General features: G+C 40.0%; 1 protein-coding gene across 1 annotated transcript in view; it reads left to right on the top strand.

Annotated features, from left to right (window-relative positions):
- The window catches only part of PXDC1 (PX domain containing 1), a 63,425-nt gene extending 43,529 nt beyond the window's left edge, over window positions 1–19,896 (top strand). The window contains exons 4-5 of the mRNA XM_043979147.1: window positions 11,779–11,890; window positions 18,498–19,896. Of these exons, the coding sequence (XP_043835082.1) occupies window positions 11,779–11,890; window positions 18,498–18,615 (230 nt within the window). The 3' untranslated portion in view covers window positions 18,616–19,896. The remainder of the gene's footprint in view (window positions 1–11,778; window positions 11,891–18,497) is intronic.
- Window positions 19,897–20,604: the final 708 nt, after the last annotated feature.

The following is a 20,604-nucleotide window of genomic DNA, read 5'->3' as shown; positions in this document are numbered from 1 at the left end:
CAGAATAATAGAAGTACAATATTCTAATGACATTATACCAAAAACATTTCATTTAAATGGAAACATGTCTCTCAGACTCTTCTCTAAGAGGCAAATAAAGTAGATGGTGGAAATGATTTTATTGTACCCCCAAGGCAATAAGAAATGTCATTTCAGAAATACTTAGACAACTTTTTTTGTGTTCACAATGATTTAATTTTTTACCTTTCAACATATAAAATTAGCTATTTATGAATTGATGTTCAAATCAGGCCTCATGAATAATAATGCTGCATTACAAATTCATATTAATAACATGTAAATTAAAGAATGTTTAATTTATGGAAAAATAGGATTTTAAATAAAATGAAATTAATTTTTGAAAATTATTTGTAGATTTACAGAAGAACCTGGATTTGGTTGGTTTCAACTGGTTCTCTTTTGTGGTGTTATCTTAATAACTTTGCCAGGTCCTTCCCTCCCTCCCTCCCTCCCTCCCTCCCTCCCTCCCTCCCTCCCTCCCTCCCTCCCTCCCTCCCTCCCTCCCTCCCTTCCTTCCTTCCTTCCTTCCTTCCTTCCTTCCTTCCTTCCTTCCTTCCTTCCTTCCTTCCTTCCTTCCTTCCTTCCTTCCTTCCTTCCTTCCTTCCTTCCTTCCTTCCTGTAAGGTGTAGCAAACAATTTAAACTGGCCAATTTTCTCTTAACTAATCCAAGGGTAGTAAAAGCTGGCTTTACTTTTTCTTGATATGCTATCTACTGGTATGCTATTAAAGAGGAATTGTCTCCCAGAAGATAGGAAGAGCCAAATTCTGCTCAATGTTTAGACTTCTGGAGGTTAATCAAAGAACTGGATGAGAATCCATTCCTCCTTAATAAATTCATCCCTAAATCTCTAAAAATAGATGGAGGAGGGTAATATGGAACATGTAAACAAGTCAAAAGGGAAAAAAAAATACACTTTCCACATTATCTTAGTATATGCAGGTCAAGGTCCATTTCAGTCTAAAGTTAGAGGGAGAGGGGGCAGCTAGGTGGAGAAGTGGATAGAGTACCAGCCCTGGATTCAGGAGGACCTGGGTTCAAATCCGGACTCAGACACTTGGCACTTACTAGCTGTGTGACCCGGGGCAAGTCACTTAACCCCCACTGCCCCGCAAAAACAAAAAAAAACAAAAAACAAAACAAAAACTAAAGTTAGAGGGAGAGTTGATTGACATAACACTTTGTTTAGAGAAATGTGTATAATTATACTTGGTGATTGTCACAGAGAAGAGTGAGGGAAGCATCTAGAGCTATCCAGGTGAAGGGAATTCAGAAGAAAGTAAAAGGCAGGCCTCCTAGCTATGGCTGGCCATAAAACCACATGTATAAAATCTAGGCTTATTTCTTTCTGTTTGCCAGCTTTAATTCTCTGTTCAGGTTTATCCCTAACTTTGCCTAGAATGTCCTCCTTCTTTCTTTCCAATTAGCCAGTCATACCCATCCTTGGAGGCTCGTGTCAAGCCTTCTCCAGCCAACTAACCCCATGGTTATTTCTCCGTCTTTTAAAATAATGGCAACTGATGTTTATGTAGCATATCAGGTGAAAAGCAGCCTGAAGGAGTGGATAGAGAAATGATGTTGGAGCCAGACAGGAAGACCTGGGTTCAAATTCTGCCTCTGACACCTCCGGGCTGTGTGATCCTGGGCAAGTGACATAACCTCTTAGTGCTCTAGGCAACTCTAAGACTCTAAATTTCAGAGTAGATGCCAAACGACACTGGTAGAATGAATTTCCTCATCTGGGAATTCCTTAGACCAGTGAAATAACAGGCCTCATCCCTAATCCATGTCCCTTGGATGAGTAGAATGATGAATCTAGAGCTGGAAGAGATCACAAAAGTCAGCTAGTCCAACCTCTTCATTTTACAGCTTGGGAAACTGAGGCTGGAGGAGATTGTGACTTACCCACAGTCCCAAAGATGGTAAATGACAGAGTATTTGAATCCAGTTCCTCAGATTCCAGAATTACTTCGTTTTATATACATTATTTCACTTAAACCCATATTGCATTTAGTGACAGTGCAACTTACTTTTAGATTTATTACCTTTCATTGTCATTTAAGTATATGTATTTTTTTCCCCCTTAATTTTCAACTCTTGTAAGGTAAGGGACCTAGTCCTATATTGCCCTCTCTGTGCCTTTATATCCTCCATTGCAAAATGCCTTGTGCACAGATAGGCACTTTGGAATTATTTGTTGAATTGAAAACTGCTGAGTCTCAGAAGCCAAAATCTACCTTCTGGCCACCATACTTTATTTGCATAATCCATTTCTTACAAGTACTAATAGTTTACATGTATAGTGCCTAAAGGTTTGCAAAACTTTTTTTTTTTAGTGAGGCAATCGGGGTTAAGTGACTTGCCCAGGGTCACACAGCTAGTAAGTGTGTGTTAAGTGTCTGAGGCCAGATTTGAACTCAGGTACTCCTGACTCCAGGGCCGGTGTTCTATCCACTGCGCCACCTAGCTGCCCCCAAAACTCTTTACAAATATCATCTCATTTGGTCTTCACAACAACCCTGGGAGATAGGTGCTATTATTATCCTCATTTTATAGTCAACAGAACTGAAGCTGGCAGAGGTTAATTGTCTAGGGTCACACAGCTAGTAGTAAATAGCAAAATCTGGATTTGAACTCAGTTCTTCCTGACCCCAGTTCCAACACTATTCACTGTACCACTGAGTTGCCTGACTCCTGGTTTCTTCAGTTCCATACTTCACTAATGTCCAGACCCAGAATTGAGCACAGACAGGAACAACGACTTTAGAAACAAGCAGCTCATAAGTTTTACTTTGTGACACTTAAAGTACTATCGAAAATATTAGTTAATATTGGGTTGGTGGAAGACAATTAGCAATTATGAAATGATGTCAAAGATGTAACTATGATGAGCCTCCAAACTTCAGAAATGATTATATTATTCACCTACAGACCTCAGGAAATTAACCTACCAATAAATAATGATTATTATGGCGGGGTGGAGAATAATGATTTATGTAGCACCTACATTTTGGTTAATTTTACTGAACTGAGATAAACATCCAGGGAGGGTAACACATTTTGTAGCATTTCTGCATTAAGCAGGCAGTCTTATTTTGACCAGAGCTGTCATTGTTCTGCTGGCTTCCCATGATTAGCCCAGTTTGGTTCAGTACAAAGAATTTTCTCTGGAACTGAATGGGTATAATCTGATTCTGTAGGTTCAGATAGATTTTCAAAGGCCTTTGAGTGATCAGTTGGTCCACTAGGTGGTGCTAGGTGTTAACCTGTGACAAATAGCTTGCAATGGGAGAATTGTTATAAAATTTTAGGACAAAAATTTGGGACAATAACACAGAATAAATACTCTAGCATCCCAGGGTGATGTCCTAATGTGTTTGTATGTACTCCTTGCCAAAATAAATGTTCATCCAATCTGAGAAAAGATGTTAGTTTTCTACTCTAACATAGAATGGAATCAGATTCCCCTTTTGACAAAATCTCTGTGATTTTGGTTAAGTCACTTATCTCCCTTTGCCTCTGGTTCCTCATCTGTAAGTGAAGGGGATCAACTTCATGTAGGTCCCTCCCGTATCTAGGTATATGATCCTATAACAACTAGGAGAATACCCAGTTGCTAGCTTGGTGGTTCTACTTGTAAAGTCAAAGGGGAATGAATATAACCATTCACCTTGCTTATCTGATCAGTGTAGACTACAAAAGCTGATCATTTCAGGACCTGCAGGAGGTTCTTTTCTCCTGAATGTTCATGTAGACCTCAGTTAAATTAAATGGATAATTATCATGTTCATTTTGTGATGTATTTTAACCATTAATAAAAAGAATCTTTAAAGTTTTATCTCCTGGTTTATACTGGGAGAGTAATTGCAAACTGAAGTGCACAGGTGAGACTGGGGTGGTGGGCGGTAAAATGAGAATCTGGAAAAGATGATTTGAAGCAAAAGTGGTTTCAACTGATTTCACAAACTTCTGGAAATACTTTGCCCTCAGGGACCTTATGTGAGGGTAGAAGAGAAGGGTTTACAACACTTATTAGACAAGTAAATATAGGATAATTTGAGAAGGGAAAGAGGGCTTTACCCCCTAGAAAGTTCCAGAAAGGTCACCTGTAGGAAGTGGCAAGTGAACTGAGGGGGAGGTGACTGGAGCCTTTGAAAAGGAGAACAGAGATGGAGTGCTATGTTCAGGGATTAGCAAGTAATCCACTTTGCCTGGAATGTGGTAGGGAGAGGTAATATGAGATAAGTCTGGAAAGGTAGATGATGAAGCAAGATTCTGTGTGTTTGAGAAAATAAAAATGTACAAGTGTTAATAGCTAGAAAATCCAAATGCATTTTAAATAATTCTCTCCTTTTTCTGTACTAAGAAAAATCACAACTACCTATTTTTAAAAAGGGAGCTTAAGACTTTCTCTCTTCAGTTTATGTTTTTAAGAGCAGATGTTTGGATTGAGATGGCTACTCAATTTAGCCAAACAACTTGGTTTGACTGATTTTAGTTCCAATAAATCAGCCTTATTTTAAACTAAAAGATAAATATGAGTAACTCAAAAAACAATGAAGGTCTTGAAGAACTGATAATGAAAAAAGAATCTATGAAAACTCTTCTTCATGGCAGACAGGTGAAGTACTGCTGGAACAGAATATTGTTTGCATGATTAAATATACTCACCATATTGGGTGTTTTTACTTTATTTACTTAACTTTGTCACAAAGGAAGATTCACTTTGAAGGGGGTGGGAAATCACTGTGAAGACAAAGTCGTCAATAAAAACATCTTTTAAAGAGAATAGTCTGACTCAAGAAATAAAATTATCGGACCTGGACAAATCCAGGTGTCCCAGAGGGACCATTCTCTCATGTTTTTACAAGAAAGGCATGAGTCTACTTGCTCTGATTCAGTGAGCACAGATATAATCTCAAATCTTATTTGCTATAAGGATTTACATTTGTGGTTTACAGAATACTTTTTTTCACAACAGCCCTTTTGATGGAGGTAGTCCAAGTATTCCCATTTTACAGATGAGGAAACTGAGGCTCAAAGACATTAAGGATCTGCTTAGAATCACACAACAAATGTCAGAGAGCCAGCATATGAACACAGGCCTTCTGATTCCAAGACCAATTTATTCAGTTTAACGAACATTTAATAAGTGACTGTCATATATAAGGTCCTGTTCTGGAAATACAAAGATGAAAAATGCCTCTGTCTGGCTCTGGAAACACAATTTCTAATTGTGGAGCTAAAACATGCACAGAGCCATGAGTGCCTCAGGACAAAATGCCATAGGTGCAGAGGAGAGGCCTAAATGAAGTGTGAGAATTCTGAGGGAAGAGAACACTTTTGCCTGCGGGGATCAGGAAAGAACAATTTCCAAAAGTGGGGGTGTGGAGGGAGCTTGTTCCAGGCCTGCCTGTGGATGTATGGAGTGGGAGAGGATGAAATCATGGGTTAGAGTGGATGGGGGAGAGACCAGATGAAAGAAGAGTATGAAATAAGCTTCAAAAAGTAAGTTGCAACTGGATTGTAGACCTGAACTCCAGGTTTCCAGAGTTTGATTTTATTGTGTATACAGTTGGGAAGCCCTGGAGGCTTATGAGCAGGAGAGTGATATGATGCAAGGGATGGTCTGAGAGGATAATTTAAGTAGCAGTGGGAAAGATGAATTGGTTAAAGGAAAGGATTCAGATAGGAAGACCCAATTAGAAGTCCATTAGAATGGTCCTGGTGAGAGCATCCAAGGGATGTACTGAGAAGATAATTTAGGCAATGATGAGAAGGGATGAATTGGTGACGGGAAAGGCTCAAGGCAGGAAGACCAATTAGAAGTCCATTAAAATAGTCCTGTTGAGAAGCATAAAGGCTTGAATTAGAGCTTGGGTTGGAATAGAAGAGATGGATACAAGAGATACTGTAGAAGCAGAATCAACAAAATGGAAGCTGATGACTTAGGAGTCAGAGAAAAGGAAGGATCAAAGATGACTTCGAGGTTTTGCATCTCCATGACCAGGAGGCTTGTGGTATCCTTAGCATAAATAAGAGAGTTAGGGAGAGAGGTGGGTTTAGGAAGACAAGGATGACCTCAGTTTGGACCTGTTGAGTTGGTAGTGGCAATGGCAATGGGTATTCCTGGGAAATGAAGGGGGACCTTGAGGGGAGAGATCTGGATTAGGGGAATATTGGAGACTCATTTGGCACAAAATTGCTCATTGGAGGGGAAAGAAAGCTGAGGATAGAGGTTTGGGGGACACTAAGAGGAGAAGAAGGAAAAGATGAACCAGAGCCTGGCCCACTTTCTCCAGAACATCCACATCTTGGCTTCATTTCCATTTCAGTCAGGCTGCTGTAGACATCCCTGAAAAAAAACGCAGTGAATATGAAGTCTTCTATGTCTTTATGTGGTAGTGATAATAATCATAACCAAGATTGATGTAATACTTTAAGGTTTACAAAGAGCTTAATGTATTCATTTTATTTTCACAACAATCCTGTGAGGGAGGTGTTCATTTTTCTCATTTTACAGATGAGGAAACTGAGCCCGAGATCACACAGCTAGGCAGTATAATATTGTTTTTTCCTTAAATTTGAGGTTCCAGCCAGGCATTGGGAGTGATTTAATTTAATTTTTCTGCTCACATTATCTTCCTTTTTAAAGGTAAGATTTAGAAAATTTACCTTTAAATCTAGATTTATTTGTAGGAAGGATTCCATTTTTTTTAAGTGAGGCAATTGGGGTTAAGTGACTTGCCCAGGGTCACACAGCTAGTAAATGTTAAGTGTCTGAGGCTGGATTTGAACTCAGGTCCTCCTGACTCCAGGGCCAGTGCTCTATCCACTGCCCCACCTAGCTGCCCCAAGGATTCCATTTTTATAGAGCCCTTTTAAGAAAAACCTTTTCAGATGTTTACTCAGGAACATTTTGTAATGATGGTCTTTGCTATATGTCAATTAAAAAAAAAAGTCCCCTGGTAAAGGGAGAAAATGTCAATTTCCAGCATTATGGTTGCTAAGAGTATATGTTTATCAAAATGGGAAAGAACTTTGTTGTTTTTAAATATGAATCTCTCTCTGTCTCTGTCTGTACACACACACACACACACACACACACACACACACACACATATTTTTGGCCAGTAAGTGAATCTAAACTATTAGGGTAAGATTTAATCATTTTCATAGAATCAGGTTCAAGGGAGGGGGCAAGAAACCTTGAAACTGTGGAATTCGGTCCTGGGGAACCACATATGAGTCCCTCTTTTACACCTAGAAGTAGAGTTGACCCCTTAGGCTTTAAAAAACCCCTCAAGTTTCAGTTTACCTCCTATGCCCTTTCACATGACATGAAGAACTCCATCTCCAATACAGGATGTGTTGTTTCTGGCAATGGGAACTATGAGGGGGGGGGGGGCCGGGGGGAAGCAGTGAGCTTTGTAGGAGTATAGGGTGTCAGTGTTGCCTCCTGGCCAGAGACTTGTGAAACGAGACCTGTAGCTTCATCAGACAGTCATACAAGAGAAATAAGCAATTTCCTGGCCAGTGTGATCGAATGAAAGGGCCTGCCTCTGTCATCTAGACAAGTGCAGCAACATGACTTAACTGTTTCAAATCTGTCCTTGTTTTCCCCTGCATGGAGCACGTGCTGCCCAACACATAGTAGGTGCTAACAATTAAATTAATTGAATTAAAAGTGAATCACTACCTCATTTGTTCCCTTGACATGGCTATTGATAACCTAGAATTATTTTTTTAAAAGCTTGAATATAAAATGATAAATATGCAAAATAACATAATAATTTATAATTGTATCAAACCTTATGGTATATGAATATTCAATATATTACAAGTTATAGTAGAATATAATAGAAATATAAATTACAATTAAGTATTAAAAGAATCAAATATGAAACCTTCAGTTTTTCTTCCAAAGCCTTTTACAACTTGGGCCATTTTTTTTTTTTAGTTATTTTTGAAATTTTAAAATAACTTTATTTTTCCCAACTACATGTAGAGACAATTTTAAACATTCATTTTTTTTTTAATTTGAGTTTAAGATTTTCTTCCTCCCTCCCCTTCCCTCTCCCTGAAACAGCAGGCAATATGAGATAGGTTATACATGTGCAGTCATGCAAAACATATTTCCATATTAGTCAAATTGTGAAAGAAGACACAGGATGTACCCCCCCCCCCCAAATACATGAAAAAAAAAAGTGAAAAATAGTATGCTTTGATCTGCATTCAGACTCCATCAGTTCTTTCTCTGGATGTGTGGAGAGCATTTTTCTTCATGAATCCTTTGGAATTATCTTGGACCATTGTATTGCCGAGAATAGCCATCTTTTGCAGTTGGCCATATGCTGTTGTTGTGTCCATATTGCTGTTACTGTGTACAATGTTTTCCTGGTTCTACTCACTTCACTTTGCATCAGTTTGTGTAAGTCTTTCCAGGTTTTTCTGAAATCAGCCTGCTAGTCATTTCTTAGTAGCACAATAGTATTCCATCACAATCATATACCATATCTTGTTCAGTCATTCCACCATTGGTGGGCATTCCCTTAATTTCCAGTTCTTTGCCACCACAAAAAGAACCACTATAAATATTTTTGTGCAAATAGGTCTTTTTCTCTTTTAAAAAAAATCTCCGGGCAGCTAGGTGGCACAGTGGATAAAGCACCAGCTCTGGATTCAGGAGGACCTGACTGAATTCAAATCCACCCTCAGACACTTGACACTAGCTGTGTGACCCTGGGCAAGTCACTTAACCCTCATTGCCCCCCCCCCCCACCCCCAAAAAAATCTCTTTGGGGATACAGATCTAGTAGTGGTATCGCTGGATCAAAGTGTTTGCAGTTTTATCGCCCTTTCGATAACCTGATCCATTCTTACTACCTCTGTGGTCATCTTATATTTCACTCTTCTCCATATACTCTATGATTCAGTGAGAGCCTTCTTGCTCTTCCTCAAACACAGCACCACATCTTCTGAATCCATACCCTTGCTCTTGTTCTCCCCCATGCCTAGAACATCTCCCCTCATCTCTACCTCTTAGCTTTCCAGGCTTACTTCAAACCTTGTCTCAAACCCTATCTTCTACAAGTGGTTTTCCCTGTCCCCCATCCCTTGCCCCTCCCTTAGTGCCTTCCTTCTGAGATTACCTTCCATTTATACTATACATGTGTGTATACATTACACTATGCATGTATGTATGTGTATGCATATTTGTATTCATATATGTATATATTATATGTGTGTGTGTATATATATATATGTATATATATATATATATATATAATACACACACAGAGTTGTTCACATATTTTTCCCCCATTAGATTGTGAATTCCCTGAGGGCAGGGGCTATTTTTGCCTTTATTTTTTGCCTTTATTTTGTATCACCAGAATTTAGCACTATAGTATGGACACTTAGTAAGGGTTTCACTAATAGTTTATTGTTGATCCCCCAAAAATTCATAAGCTGATTTTTTTCATTAAATTTCTTTTTTTTTGCAGGGCAGCGAGGGTTAAGTGACTTGCCCAGAGTCACGCAGCTAGTAAGTGTCAAGTGTCTGAGGTCAGATTTGAATTTAGGTCCTCCTTAATCCAGGGCCGGTACTTTATCCACTGCACCACCTAGCTGCCCCCCCCCCCCCAACTGATTTACACTGCAAAAACACAGGCTGAGATGTAGGGGGAAATAAAACAAATCTCGGAAAGGCAGAAGGAAAAAAAAAAACTTAAAATGCTAGAGCCTTTAGAGTCTCAGTGTGATTATGGACAGCTAACAGTGTTCTCATTTGCCCCATGAGGTGTCAACATTGCCATCAAAGGCTATTTTAAGCTGTGTGCTACCATCCTTTAGATCTTGAACAGGGAAGTGAGAGTTCTCCAGTGTAGAGTTGTTGAGAATACGCCAGGAATTTGGAGGTTATTTTGTAGCATAAATGTTCCTTTTAAGATTGGTAAGAGGAAAAAAAGTATTGATGAGGGAACTGGGGCCTCGGTTAGAGAACAATTAGGGATTAGGGGATATGCCAAGCTTTACAGATAATTGAATCATGTGTATAAACACCAAAGAGGAGAGATTGCTATTAATGGCCATCAGATCTATTGTTAGATTGTGGTGTGTGACCTTGCAAGGGAAGTGATGGAAAACATCTTCACTTGGAAAAAATAAATTGGGCTGAAGCAGACATGAGAAGGTATACCGCGACACCAGAAGCCACATTTGTCCCTTAGATAGATAGATGGCATAGAATCAGAAAAACATTTCAAAACCCAGAGAGGACTAGAAATTGTATTGTCCAGTTCTTTCATTGTGCACACGAGGAAGCTCCAGCTCAGACAGAACACAACCAGCTGTAAGCAGAGCTTACCACTGCATCACACTGGCTAACTCTCTTGTAGAAAGACTAGGACACGGAGCTTTAGGGGGTTGTCTTTGCGAGCTAAAACAGGGATGCAAATAAGACGACACTATTTGCCACCACTTGACCAGATATTGGGAAAAGCTGGTTATTTTAGCATGATTTTCCACGAAAGGGATGAGGTATCTCTCAGTCTACATAGGAGGTAGCAGTGTAGCTAGAGGGGTAGCCCAGGGGGGAATGTTAGTTGATGTAGCTATTTTTCTCAATGGTCTTCTAAATGGTATGCATGGCTTTGAAGTATTATGCCTGTGTAGATCATCCTCCTGCCTTCTGGACCCTCTTTCCCTAACATTGATGGGGAAGTTCTGACCTTGCTGGTCATGTGCTTAGGACTGGAAGCCTTACAGGAGGGGTTCTTAATCTGGAGTTTGTGAACTTTTTAAAAAAAAAATATTTTGGGGGCAGCTAGGTGGCACAGTGGATAAGACACTGGCCCTGGATTCAATAGGACCTGAGTTCAAATCCTGCCTCAGATACTTGACACTTACTAGCTGTGTGACCCTGGGCAAGTCACTTAACCCCTCATTGCCCCGCCTGTCCCCTCCCTGCCAAATTTGAAAGCTATTCTTCTTTTTTTTTTTTTTTTGCTGGGCAATGGGGGTTAAGTGACTTGCCCAGGGTCACACAGCTAGTAAGTCAAGTGTCTGAGGCCAGATTTGAACTCAGGTACTCCTGAATCCAAGGCCGGTGCTTTATCCACTGCACCACCTAGCTGCCCCCCGAAAGCTATTCTTGTTGTTCAATTATTTTTCAGTTGTGTCTGACTCTATGTGTACCCATTTGGGATTTTCTTGGCAGAGAAACTGGAGTGGTTTGTCATGTCCATCTCTAGCTCATTTTACATATAAGGAAACAGTCACACAAGGTTAAATGACTTGCCCAGGGTCACATAGCTAGTAAGTGTCTGAAGATAGATTTGAACCCCTGAAGATGAGTCTTCCCAACTTCAGGTCTGGCACTCTATTTAATGCACCACCTAGATGTCTATATTTTAATATAAGTGCTTTCCTTTGTGATCCTATTTCTTTTATTTTGTGCATTGAAATGACAAGGGGTCCATAGGGCTTTACCACCCTTAAAAGCAAGGTCTATTACACACACACACACACACACACACACAGAGCTGGCACTTTGATGGACATCTATATCTTGCTAATGCCCTCTTGGACTTCAAGGAGAAAATTGAGTCTAATAGGTACAGAATAAATCTATAAACCAATTCGGTACCTCCAATACTTCCCCTCTTATGGAATTCATCTCCTTGGCTTTGATTTCAGCTATGAAATCAGTGGATTCGGTGTCATTAACCCTGTTGTCTTTTTTTTTTTCCCCCAGAAATCATGAGGTCTAATGGATTTTGTTTAGCAAATACTGAGACAATTGTTATTGACCACAGTATACCAAATGGAAAAGACAATCACTTGGATGTGGATTCAACAGAACATTTGTAAGTGTTTTGTTTTGAATTTTGGTTGCATAGGAAAAGCAATGTAATTCTTGATTAACTTTAGGGTGATTCAGTTCAAGAAACATTTATGAGGCCTCTGACATGGGCATCAATCATAGTGGTAGGGAGAGAGAAATAAATAACAGCAGAACATGTGCTCTTCCATAGTCTTGGGAAGGCTCTTTCTCCCCTGCTAAATTCCTACCCATCATCTAAAACCCAATTCATGGCAGTACAGTAGTTAGAATGCTGAGCCTGGAGTCAGGAAGACCTGAGTTCAAATCTAAACTCAGATGACAAGTCACTTAACCTCTGCCTGCTTCAGTTTCCTTATCTGTAAAAGGAAGTTACTAATATCCATCTCTCAGGGTTGTTTTGGGGATCAAATGGGATAATGTTTGTAAAGCACTTTGCAAATCTTAAAGTGCCATAAAATGCTAGTTTTTGTTATTATATCATCGTCATTATTATATCCTTCCCCATGTTCCCCCTGTTCTCAAACAACATTCTTTTTGTGACAGACTTCTTTGATTCATGTTGTCATGTAATAATGTTTATGAAGCTACCTATGTTTATGTCTTCTTTTTTATTCTTTTTTTTTTTTTTTTTTTTTTTTTTTTTTTTTTTAGTGAGGCAATTGGGGTTAAGTGACTTGCCCAGGGTCACACAGCTAGTAAGTGTTAAGTGTCTGAGGCCGGATTTGAACCCAGGTACTCCTGAATCCAGGGCCGGTGCTCTATCCACTGCGCCACCTAGCTGCCCCTGTTTATGTCTTCTTATCCTACTAAACTGTAATCTTGAAGGCAAGAAATCTTTCCTAAGTAAACTCTGCATTTCCTCCAAGATCCAGAATAATGGTTTGATCATAGCAGGCATTTAATAATTATTTTGTTTGTTCAGTTAATGGGTGAATAAAAAAATTGCATAGTCCATGCTCTAAAGAAGCTTATATAGATGGATTTTTACATCATCTAGATTTCTCCCTGTATTCCATTTTAAAGAAAAGAAAGAAATAACTAAAACTAGTCAACATATTAAATAAACAACTGTGTTATATAGTATTCCCTATCCATGGATTCCACCTCTGCAAAGGAGGAGGGAGAGGCATCTCCTCATATTTCTTCTTTGGGACTAAGCGTTTTCTTTATAATTTTGCAAAATTCCTTTTTTTTTTTTTTTAAACTGTGGTGGTTCTTTACATTTACATTGTTTTTAGTCAGTGCATTTGTTTTTTTTCCTGGCCCTGCTTGCTTCACTTTGCATCAGTGTGTGTAAATCTTTTCATGATTCTTTGTGTTCATTGTGCTTATTGTAATATTTAAGAATGGATTTTTCATTGTCCGTAAGGACTACACTGGAGGATGAGAAAGGACAAAACTCTTCAGACACTTTATAGAGTATTAGCATTGGGAGGTATCTCAGAGCCTGTGTGGTTCAGTCTAAAGCATGAAATCTTTGGATAACATCCTTAATAAGTAGTTACTCCGTCTTTACTATAAGCCCTCAGGACAGGGAAGTCACCACCCTCTGAGACAACCCATTTCACTTTTGCATAGAGCTCTTATCATTAGGAACATTTTCCTTCTATTAAGCCAAAATCTTCTTTCCCTTAGAGCCTGCTTATTAGTCTGGAATTTTCCTTTGGGCCCAAGTAGTATAAGCATAATATCACTTCCATATGACAGCCCTTCAGATGTGTAAAGACAGAGATCATATCCTAGCATTTTTCCCAAACCCCAACCAAGTCTTCTCTTCTCCACACTAAGAAGCCTACAGTTGATCCACTGGCATATTTTGGAGTCCTTTCACCATCCTGTTTGCCTGCCTCTGTCCTCAATTACCAAGGGGTCCTAGAAACTGACATGAGATTTAAGCATTGACTCTGCAGTGTTCTCCATACAACTCAGGGTCCTTATTTGTTATCAGAGAGGTTCTTTCCCACCAGTGCTTTAGCACCAAAATTACTCTCTTTGCCCAAATCTATAAGGTTTCTTCCTCATTGAGTTGAGAGCAGAGATATTTGACATGACTGTGAATTCAGGGACTTAGGAACCCTATAGAAACAAAAAGAGAAGGCAAAGATTTTAGACTTTAGTATTACATGACAGATCTGGTCTTTGTTTTGTTTGGGGGAAACACTGGACGTTAAAAATATGGCCACCCCGTATGTGCCAAATATTCATAACAGCATTTTTTTGTCACAGCAAAGAATCATGTAGATAAAAGTAGATGTATGTTGATGAAGGTATACCAAACACCCAACTGTGGTACATGAATGTAATGGAATGTGACTATACCACAAGAAATGACAATTTTGATGGAGCATGAAAAGTCTTACATGAACTGATTCAAAGAAAGTACATTGAGCCGATTAAACAATATGCACAATGATGATGACAATGTACATTGAAAGGACTCCAACCACAAAGGAATTGAGACTCAAAGTTGCGAATAAGCTTGGGGGCAGCTAGGTGGCACAGTGGACCCTGGATTCAGGAGGACCTGAGTTCAAATCCGGTCTCAGACACTTGACACTTACTAGCTTTGTGACCCTGGGCAAGTGACTTAACCCCAATTGCCTTCCCCTTCCCCCCCAAAATAAACTTTATTCTTTACCCAAAGATTCTATATCTTTTATTCCTTTCCCCAAAGATTAGGAGACATTTACCCCTACTATTTTGCAGAGGTATATGTATGTTTAGGGGTGGGGTGGAATGGATGTCAAACAAGCATATATTGTCAGAATTTTTCAATATATTGATAGTTTTGCTGTTTTTTCTCTTTCTTTTTTTAATTAAAAAGTCTTTGATATTTGGGATAACTCTCTAGGAAGGGAGAGCATGAGAGATTCAGAAGGAAATTTAGACTATGTAAAAAACAAAAGATATTGATAAAAAATTATTATTAAAAAAGTGCAGAAGACTTCTTGCGGAGAGGGAGGTAGAAATCTAGCCTCTATGACTCTTATCTGAATAGTCCCCCCCAAAAGTCTGATTATCAGTAATTCAAGTGAGCATTTAAAGGGAATACTGTCTATAAACTCCTGCCTGCCCTTGCAACAGAAGCATTTCCCTGATATATGGTATCCAGGAAAGAACTGCTGCTCTGACCTTGGGGAACAGTCTGTTTATTAATTTCAGACAAGTTGCCAGTCAGGGAGCGAAGGGTGGGGATGGAGAGAGATGATGTTTTGATTTATTGGAGGTTTTGCCCCTCAGGCTGCCTCTCTACATTAAAGTTTGTCCTTAACTCCACTAAGGTTTAACCACTTGGCCTTGTGCCCATGAATCAGATGACAGTAGACACATTGCTAGGACATGAGATCGGGCTTATTTCTGACTGTAGTTTCTGTGGTGTCACAGCATAAAGACAGTGGGTGCCTGAGACTTTAACTAACAATAACCCAACATGAAATGATTGTTTTTTTTTTTTTTTAGTGAGGCAATTGGGGTTAAGTGACTTGCCCAGGGTCACACAGCTAGTAAGTGTTAAGTGTCTGAGGCCGGATTTGAACTCAGATACTCCTGACTCCAGGGCCGGTGCTCTATCCACTTCGCCATCTAGCTGCCCCTGAAATGATTGTGTTTTGATGGAAACGTGCCATATCTGCTGTTTCTGCATGTGAGCCCGTGAAAGAACAGAAAAACAGCACTGACTGTCCCTCTCTTTGCCTCAGTTGACTGAGAGAGGCACCAAGCCCCCAAGCTGAAGAGGTCATTCTAGCTTCCTCAAACAAGTTTTAAGAGTAGAGGTATTTACGTGACTGCCAGAGGTCGTGTGAATTCAGTAGTAAAAGCTATGACCTCAGCATCCTGATTCATTTTCCCAGGGTTTCCTTCCTTCCTTCTCTATCACTCCTGGACAGGATTAATTCATCCTGTGGAATCAGGAAAGTGAGGCACATGGATAGGAAAATATTCAGCCAGAGATTTTGCACCTTGGCAGATACTTTACCCGTCATTTCCAAGTTCATAGGTTTGTTCCAAGCCACTGTAACATGTTTTCATTAAGGCCAAAACAAGTTAGTTCTTTGGTTTATTTATTTTTTTTCTTCACCAAATGATAATACCTAACATTTGTAAAGTGCTTTAAGGTTTGGAAAGTGCTTTACAAATATTATCTCATTTTATTCTGACCACAACCATGAGAGGTTGGTGCTATTTTTATTATCCCCATTTTATCAATAAGGAAACTGAGGCAGACAAATTAAGCGACTTGCCTAAGGTAAGTGTCTGAAGGTAGATTATGAACTCAAGTCTTCTTGACTTCAGGTCCTGTGTTTTTTTCCACTGTGCCTATGGCTTCTTCAGGAAATGCCTTGTGTTGTTGATGATTGATTCTTTGAGGAAAAAAAGCCAAAGGATTTGGACAACGGTTTCTAATCCTTTGACATATGAACCAGACTTTTTTTTTTCTTTTTAAAATTTGCATGGAAAAAAATTTTTTTTTTGTGGGGCAATGAGGGTTAAGTGACTTGCCCAGGGTCACACAGCTAGTATGTGTCAAGTGTCTGAGGTCGGATTTGAACTCAGGTCCTCCTGAATCCAGGGCTGGTGCACCTAGCTGCCCCTGAATTTTTTTATATCACTCTCATTTCCAAATATCTCTTTCCCAATCCCCTACCCAGTAATTCTTTCCTTATTAACAAGCAATAAAAAAGAAAGGGGGGGACCCCATCAAAACTAAACAGCACATCAACCAAAATTTGACGGTATATGCATTGTTCCTATCCAAGTTCCCTCTTTCTGCAAAGAAGGGAAAGAGATACATTTTCCCATCCCTTCACCAGGGCCAACCTTGCACAGTGTTCATTTTGAGGATTAAAAAAAAAACCCAAAAAACCCCAACCCAACCAACTCTTTTTTTTTTTTTTTAGTTTTAGTGAGGCAATTGGGGTTAAGTGACTTGTCCAGGGTCCCACAGCTAGTAAGTGTTAAGTGTCTGAGTCTGGATTTGAACTCAGGTCCTCCTGACTCCAGGGCCGGTGCTCCATCCCCTGCACCACCTAGCTGCCCCGCAACCAACTCTTTTTTAATGCTAAAACAATTTTATTATTATTATTATTATTTTTTGGTGAGGCAATTGGGGTTAAGTGACTTGCCCAGGGTCACACAGCTAGTTAGTATTAAGTGTCTGAGGTCAGATTTGAGCTCAGGTCCTCCTGACTCCAGGGACAGTGCTCTATCCACTGCGTCACCTAGGTGCCCCAGGACAATTTTTTTTTTTGATCCTCAAATAATAGCAGTTACATTATTAGTATTCTTTGGTTGAGAAAATACAGTATGACAAAGAGCACTTATAAATTGAACATGCTTTTAAATGAATACGAGTGTGTATATGTATGCATATATATACACATACATACATACATATACACATATACTTTCTTGGTTACTGAGTCATACTTCTTATTTTGTTGGAGCTATATAAAATCAAGGATAACCATTTGGGCTGCGTGTGGATTTGTGAGCCCTTTGAAGTAACTCTCTGCCCCTCTAAGACCTCTCTGCCCACACAGGTTGGGAACTACTGCTCTGAGACTGGTTTGTCCAAGAAATGGTGACATATATCTTTTCTACATAAACTAGAGAAATCCTTTCTATAGAGTTCTGGTGGCCATCAGCTTAGTTGGAAGTTGGGTCTTTTTACTGCTGTGTGTGCAATATGATCTGTGAGCCCTGCTTTCAAACTTCATCTGCCAACAAGTCTAAGGAAGCTCACCAGGAATTTCCGGTTATTCCTCTCTGCTGTAATGTGTTTTGTTTAGTCTTGCTTCTTTCTTTCAAAACATTTAAAAAACTATATTCATCATTCTTCTAATAAATAGCTTTTGTCCCTCCTACTAGAATTTTGATCCAGGATCTATTCAGAAGAAGAGATAAGACACTGTACCTATTGTGGAGGAGTTAAGCATTGGATTCCCTAATCCTCTTTCCAGTGTGTCCGAAACAGGGGCCACTTCTTGTATCCAATAGGCATTACCTTCACTTGTTCTCCAGGCCAACTTTTTTTTTTTAAAGGCTTAGAATTAGTTGTAAATTTTTAAAGATCTGGATAGGTTTTAGAGCAGTGTATTATGGTGGAAACAATACTTTATGTGGAGTCAGAAAATCTGAGTTCAAATCCTGACCTCTGTGACTTTGGCTAAGTCATATATCCTATCTGAGCCAAAGTTTACTATAAAAAATGAGACAGTTAAACTAGATGACCTCTAAAAGTCTCTTCCAGATCTAAAGCTATGCTCCTGGTTATTTCTGGCTTTGGATGGTCATTTTTAGGTTGGAAGGGGAATTGGTGTCATGAGGCATTAAGAGCTGTTACTAAGGCTAGAAGGATTCATTTCACCAAGGTGTACATTTGAGTAACTCTTGTTGCTTTTTATAAACATGGGCACTGACTAGAGCTATTTTCCTGGAACACATTTCCTTGAAAGGGCTATTGTCCAACGATCCTATCTGAGGGAACGGGTATCACATACAAGTGCCTTTCCATAGAGTTCTTTGGATTTTGTACATTTCCCTTCAATTCTTTCCCTTTCCTTCTTGCCTCACGGTTGTGTCTCTGAATAGGTTCTCATCTCTGGGATTGTTTTGTTTTTTGGCTTCAGGTTTGAGAATGGCAGCGAGTTTACCTCAGAGCTGGAGGACAGTGAAGACCCAGCGGCCTACGTCACCAACCTGTCCTACTATCACCTGGTTCCTTTCGAGACGGACATTTTGGACTGACCTTCCAGTAGCCTGTTCACCCACCCTCTGGCCTTTTATTGCTGACTTAATGCTGCTGTTCCATAGCCCTCAATTATTTAGACCAGAAGGTGGCCATCTAACTCCAGATACAAGATGATGCCTGCAATGAAATCAGTGCTATGGCTCAGATCATCAGGGGGTCTCTATGCACTTCTAAGGTACAAGTTTTTGACAGACAGTGGAAATGGGAAGAGAACTTACATCCAGGTGCATTCTGGTATCAGGGAAGCGTATACAGCAAAGTTTGCCGCAGCTATGGAAGCTTCAGGACCACCTATATGACTGACTGTAGTCCAACATCCCCATGGAAATTCCTTTTCCTTTCAGTAAAACCAGCCTGTTTCTTCATTTCCTCAGCAGCCCACATGTCACATCTGGTGCGATGGATAACCACCCAGTGCCTACAGGGGAAACATGCTGTGAGGACAGCAACTCCACTTAGCTTTGACAGGTCTATACTTTATTGTTTCCTAAAGAGGAGTGTTCCACTTTCTCCTCTTTCTTTAGAGTGACTTAGGCATCCCCTTCCCCATCTTGCTGTCCTCACACACACCTGTGACTCATATGTCAAATTCAGAAAATACTTGGAATGAGATTGTGAACCATCACCAAGTTCTGGGGACAGGAAGGGAAAGTGAGTCAGCCAGCTGGGCTGTAAGTAGCTACAGGATTTCCCTGGGAAGCAGGATGTATTGTGGTTGTTGTTTTCAGCTCACATCTGGAGAAGCTGCTCTGCTAAGGCTTGCTCTCACTGTTTTTACCAGATGATAATCACCAATGGGTAATATTGTCTGCAGTGCAATGGGAGACAGTTGAGGATCAAGCTTCTCCCTGGATAAGCTCAGCCTGATTTAATGATAGGCTTTGGGAGATCAGGCCAAAAGGAAAAGGATCTGTGTTCTGGGCTAACAGCTCTTCAATGTAGGAGTAACGAGTCTCTTTATTACCACCCAGCAGTCAGACATCTGACCTCAACTTGCTGTTCGTCAAGTATTTAATGAAATAATTACCATGCTTAATTTGAAAGGATGGGAAACAGGAAGAAAGCTATTTCTGAGTTGGTTACCTCTCCAGTGGTGTTTTCCTTAGCCTGGGAGCACCCCCGGGTGCTTTGCCTTACATTCTCCCAACAAACTTTCCATCGCTAAGTGTCTACTAACCACAAACATTTGCTAATGTAAATAATAGTAAATTATTGAGAATCCTAATTCTTTTACACAGTCTGTTTTAAAATCTATTTTAATGAAATAAAATGTATTACTCTCCTTAAGTCTATTTAAGATGGCTCAGTTTCAAGATGCTTCTCCCTCTCCCCGTCCCCCCCTTTATGTATTTATTAATGAGAGAATCAGTGGGCAGAGTGAAGAGGAGCCTACCTTCTGGATGCCAGCCGTGCATCCTTCTTTCTCTATTGTAGGAAATGTACTTGTTCTCAGAAACTCACGCCCCTTAGGTGTAATTTGTGGACTTTACAAAGCCAACAAACATACTGGACTTTGGAATTTGGTTCCTCTCCTCTCCCCGCTCCCCACTTCACATTTCAGATTCTGGAGAGAGCTGACTGGTTACTGTCCTTCTCTGAAAGAAGAGAACTCGGGGCAGCTAGGTGGCGCAGTGGATAAAGCACTGGTCCTGGATTCAGGAGGACCTGGGTTCAAATCCTGCCTCAGACACTTGACACTGACTAGCTGTGTGACCCTGGGCAAGTCACTTAACCCCCATTGCCCTGCAAAAAAAAAAAAAAGAGAGAGAGAACTCAAGCCACATGCATGGAAAAGGTTTTTGTCTTACCACTGAAATCCAGAGATGACTAGCTTGTTGACCACCTATTTGGAGTTGGCCAGAACTCTGAAAGAGTTGCACCTCAGGGACCTTGGAGCCTTCTGGGTAAAAATCAATGGACCCCTGATCGTTTCTAAGCCAGTGAAAAGCGGGGAGGGGTTTCCCCATGAAATGGATCTCATTGAG

This window comes from Dromiciops gliroides, chromosome 1 (assembly GCF_019393635.1).
Source record: "Dromiciops gliroides isolate mDroGli1 chromosome 1, mDroGli1.pri, whole genome shotgun sequence".
Classification (NCBI taxonomy): domain Eukaryota; kingdom Metazoa; phylum Chordata; class Mammalia; order Microbiotheria; family Microbiotheriidae; genus Dromiciops; species Dromiciops gliroides.
Note: the sequence above shows the minus strand (reverse complement) of the source record. Positions and strands in the feature narration are given on the sequence as shown.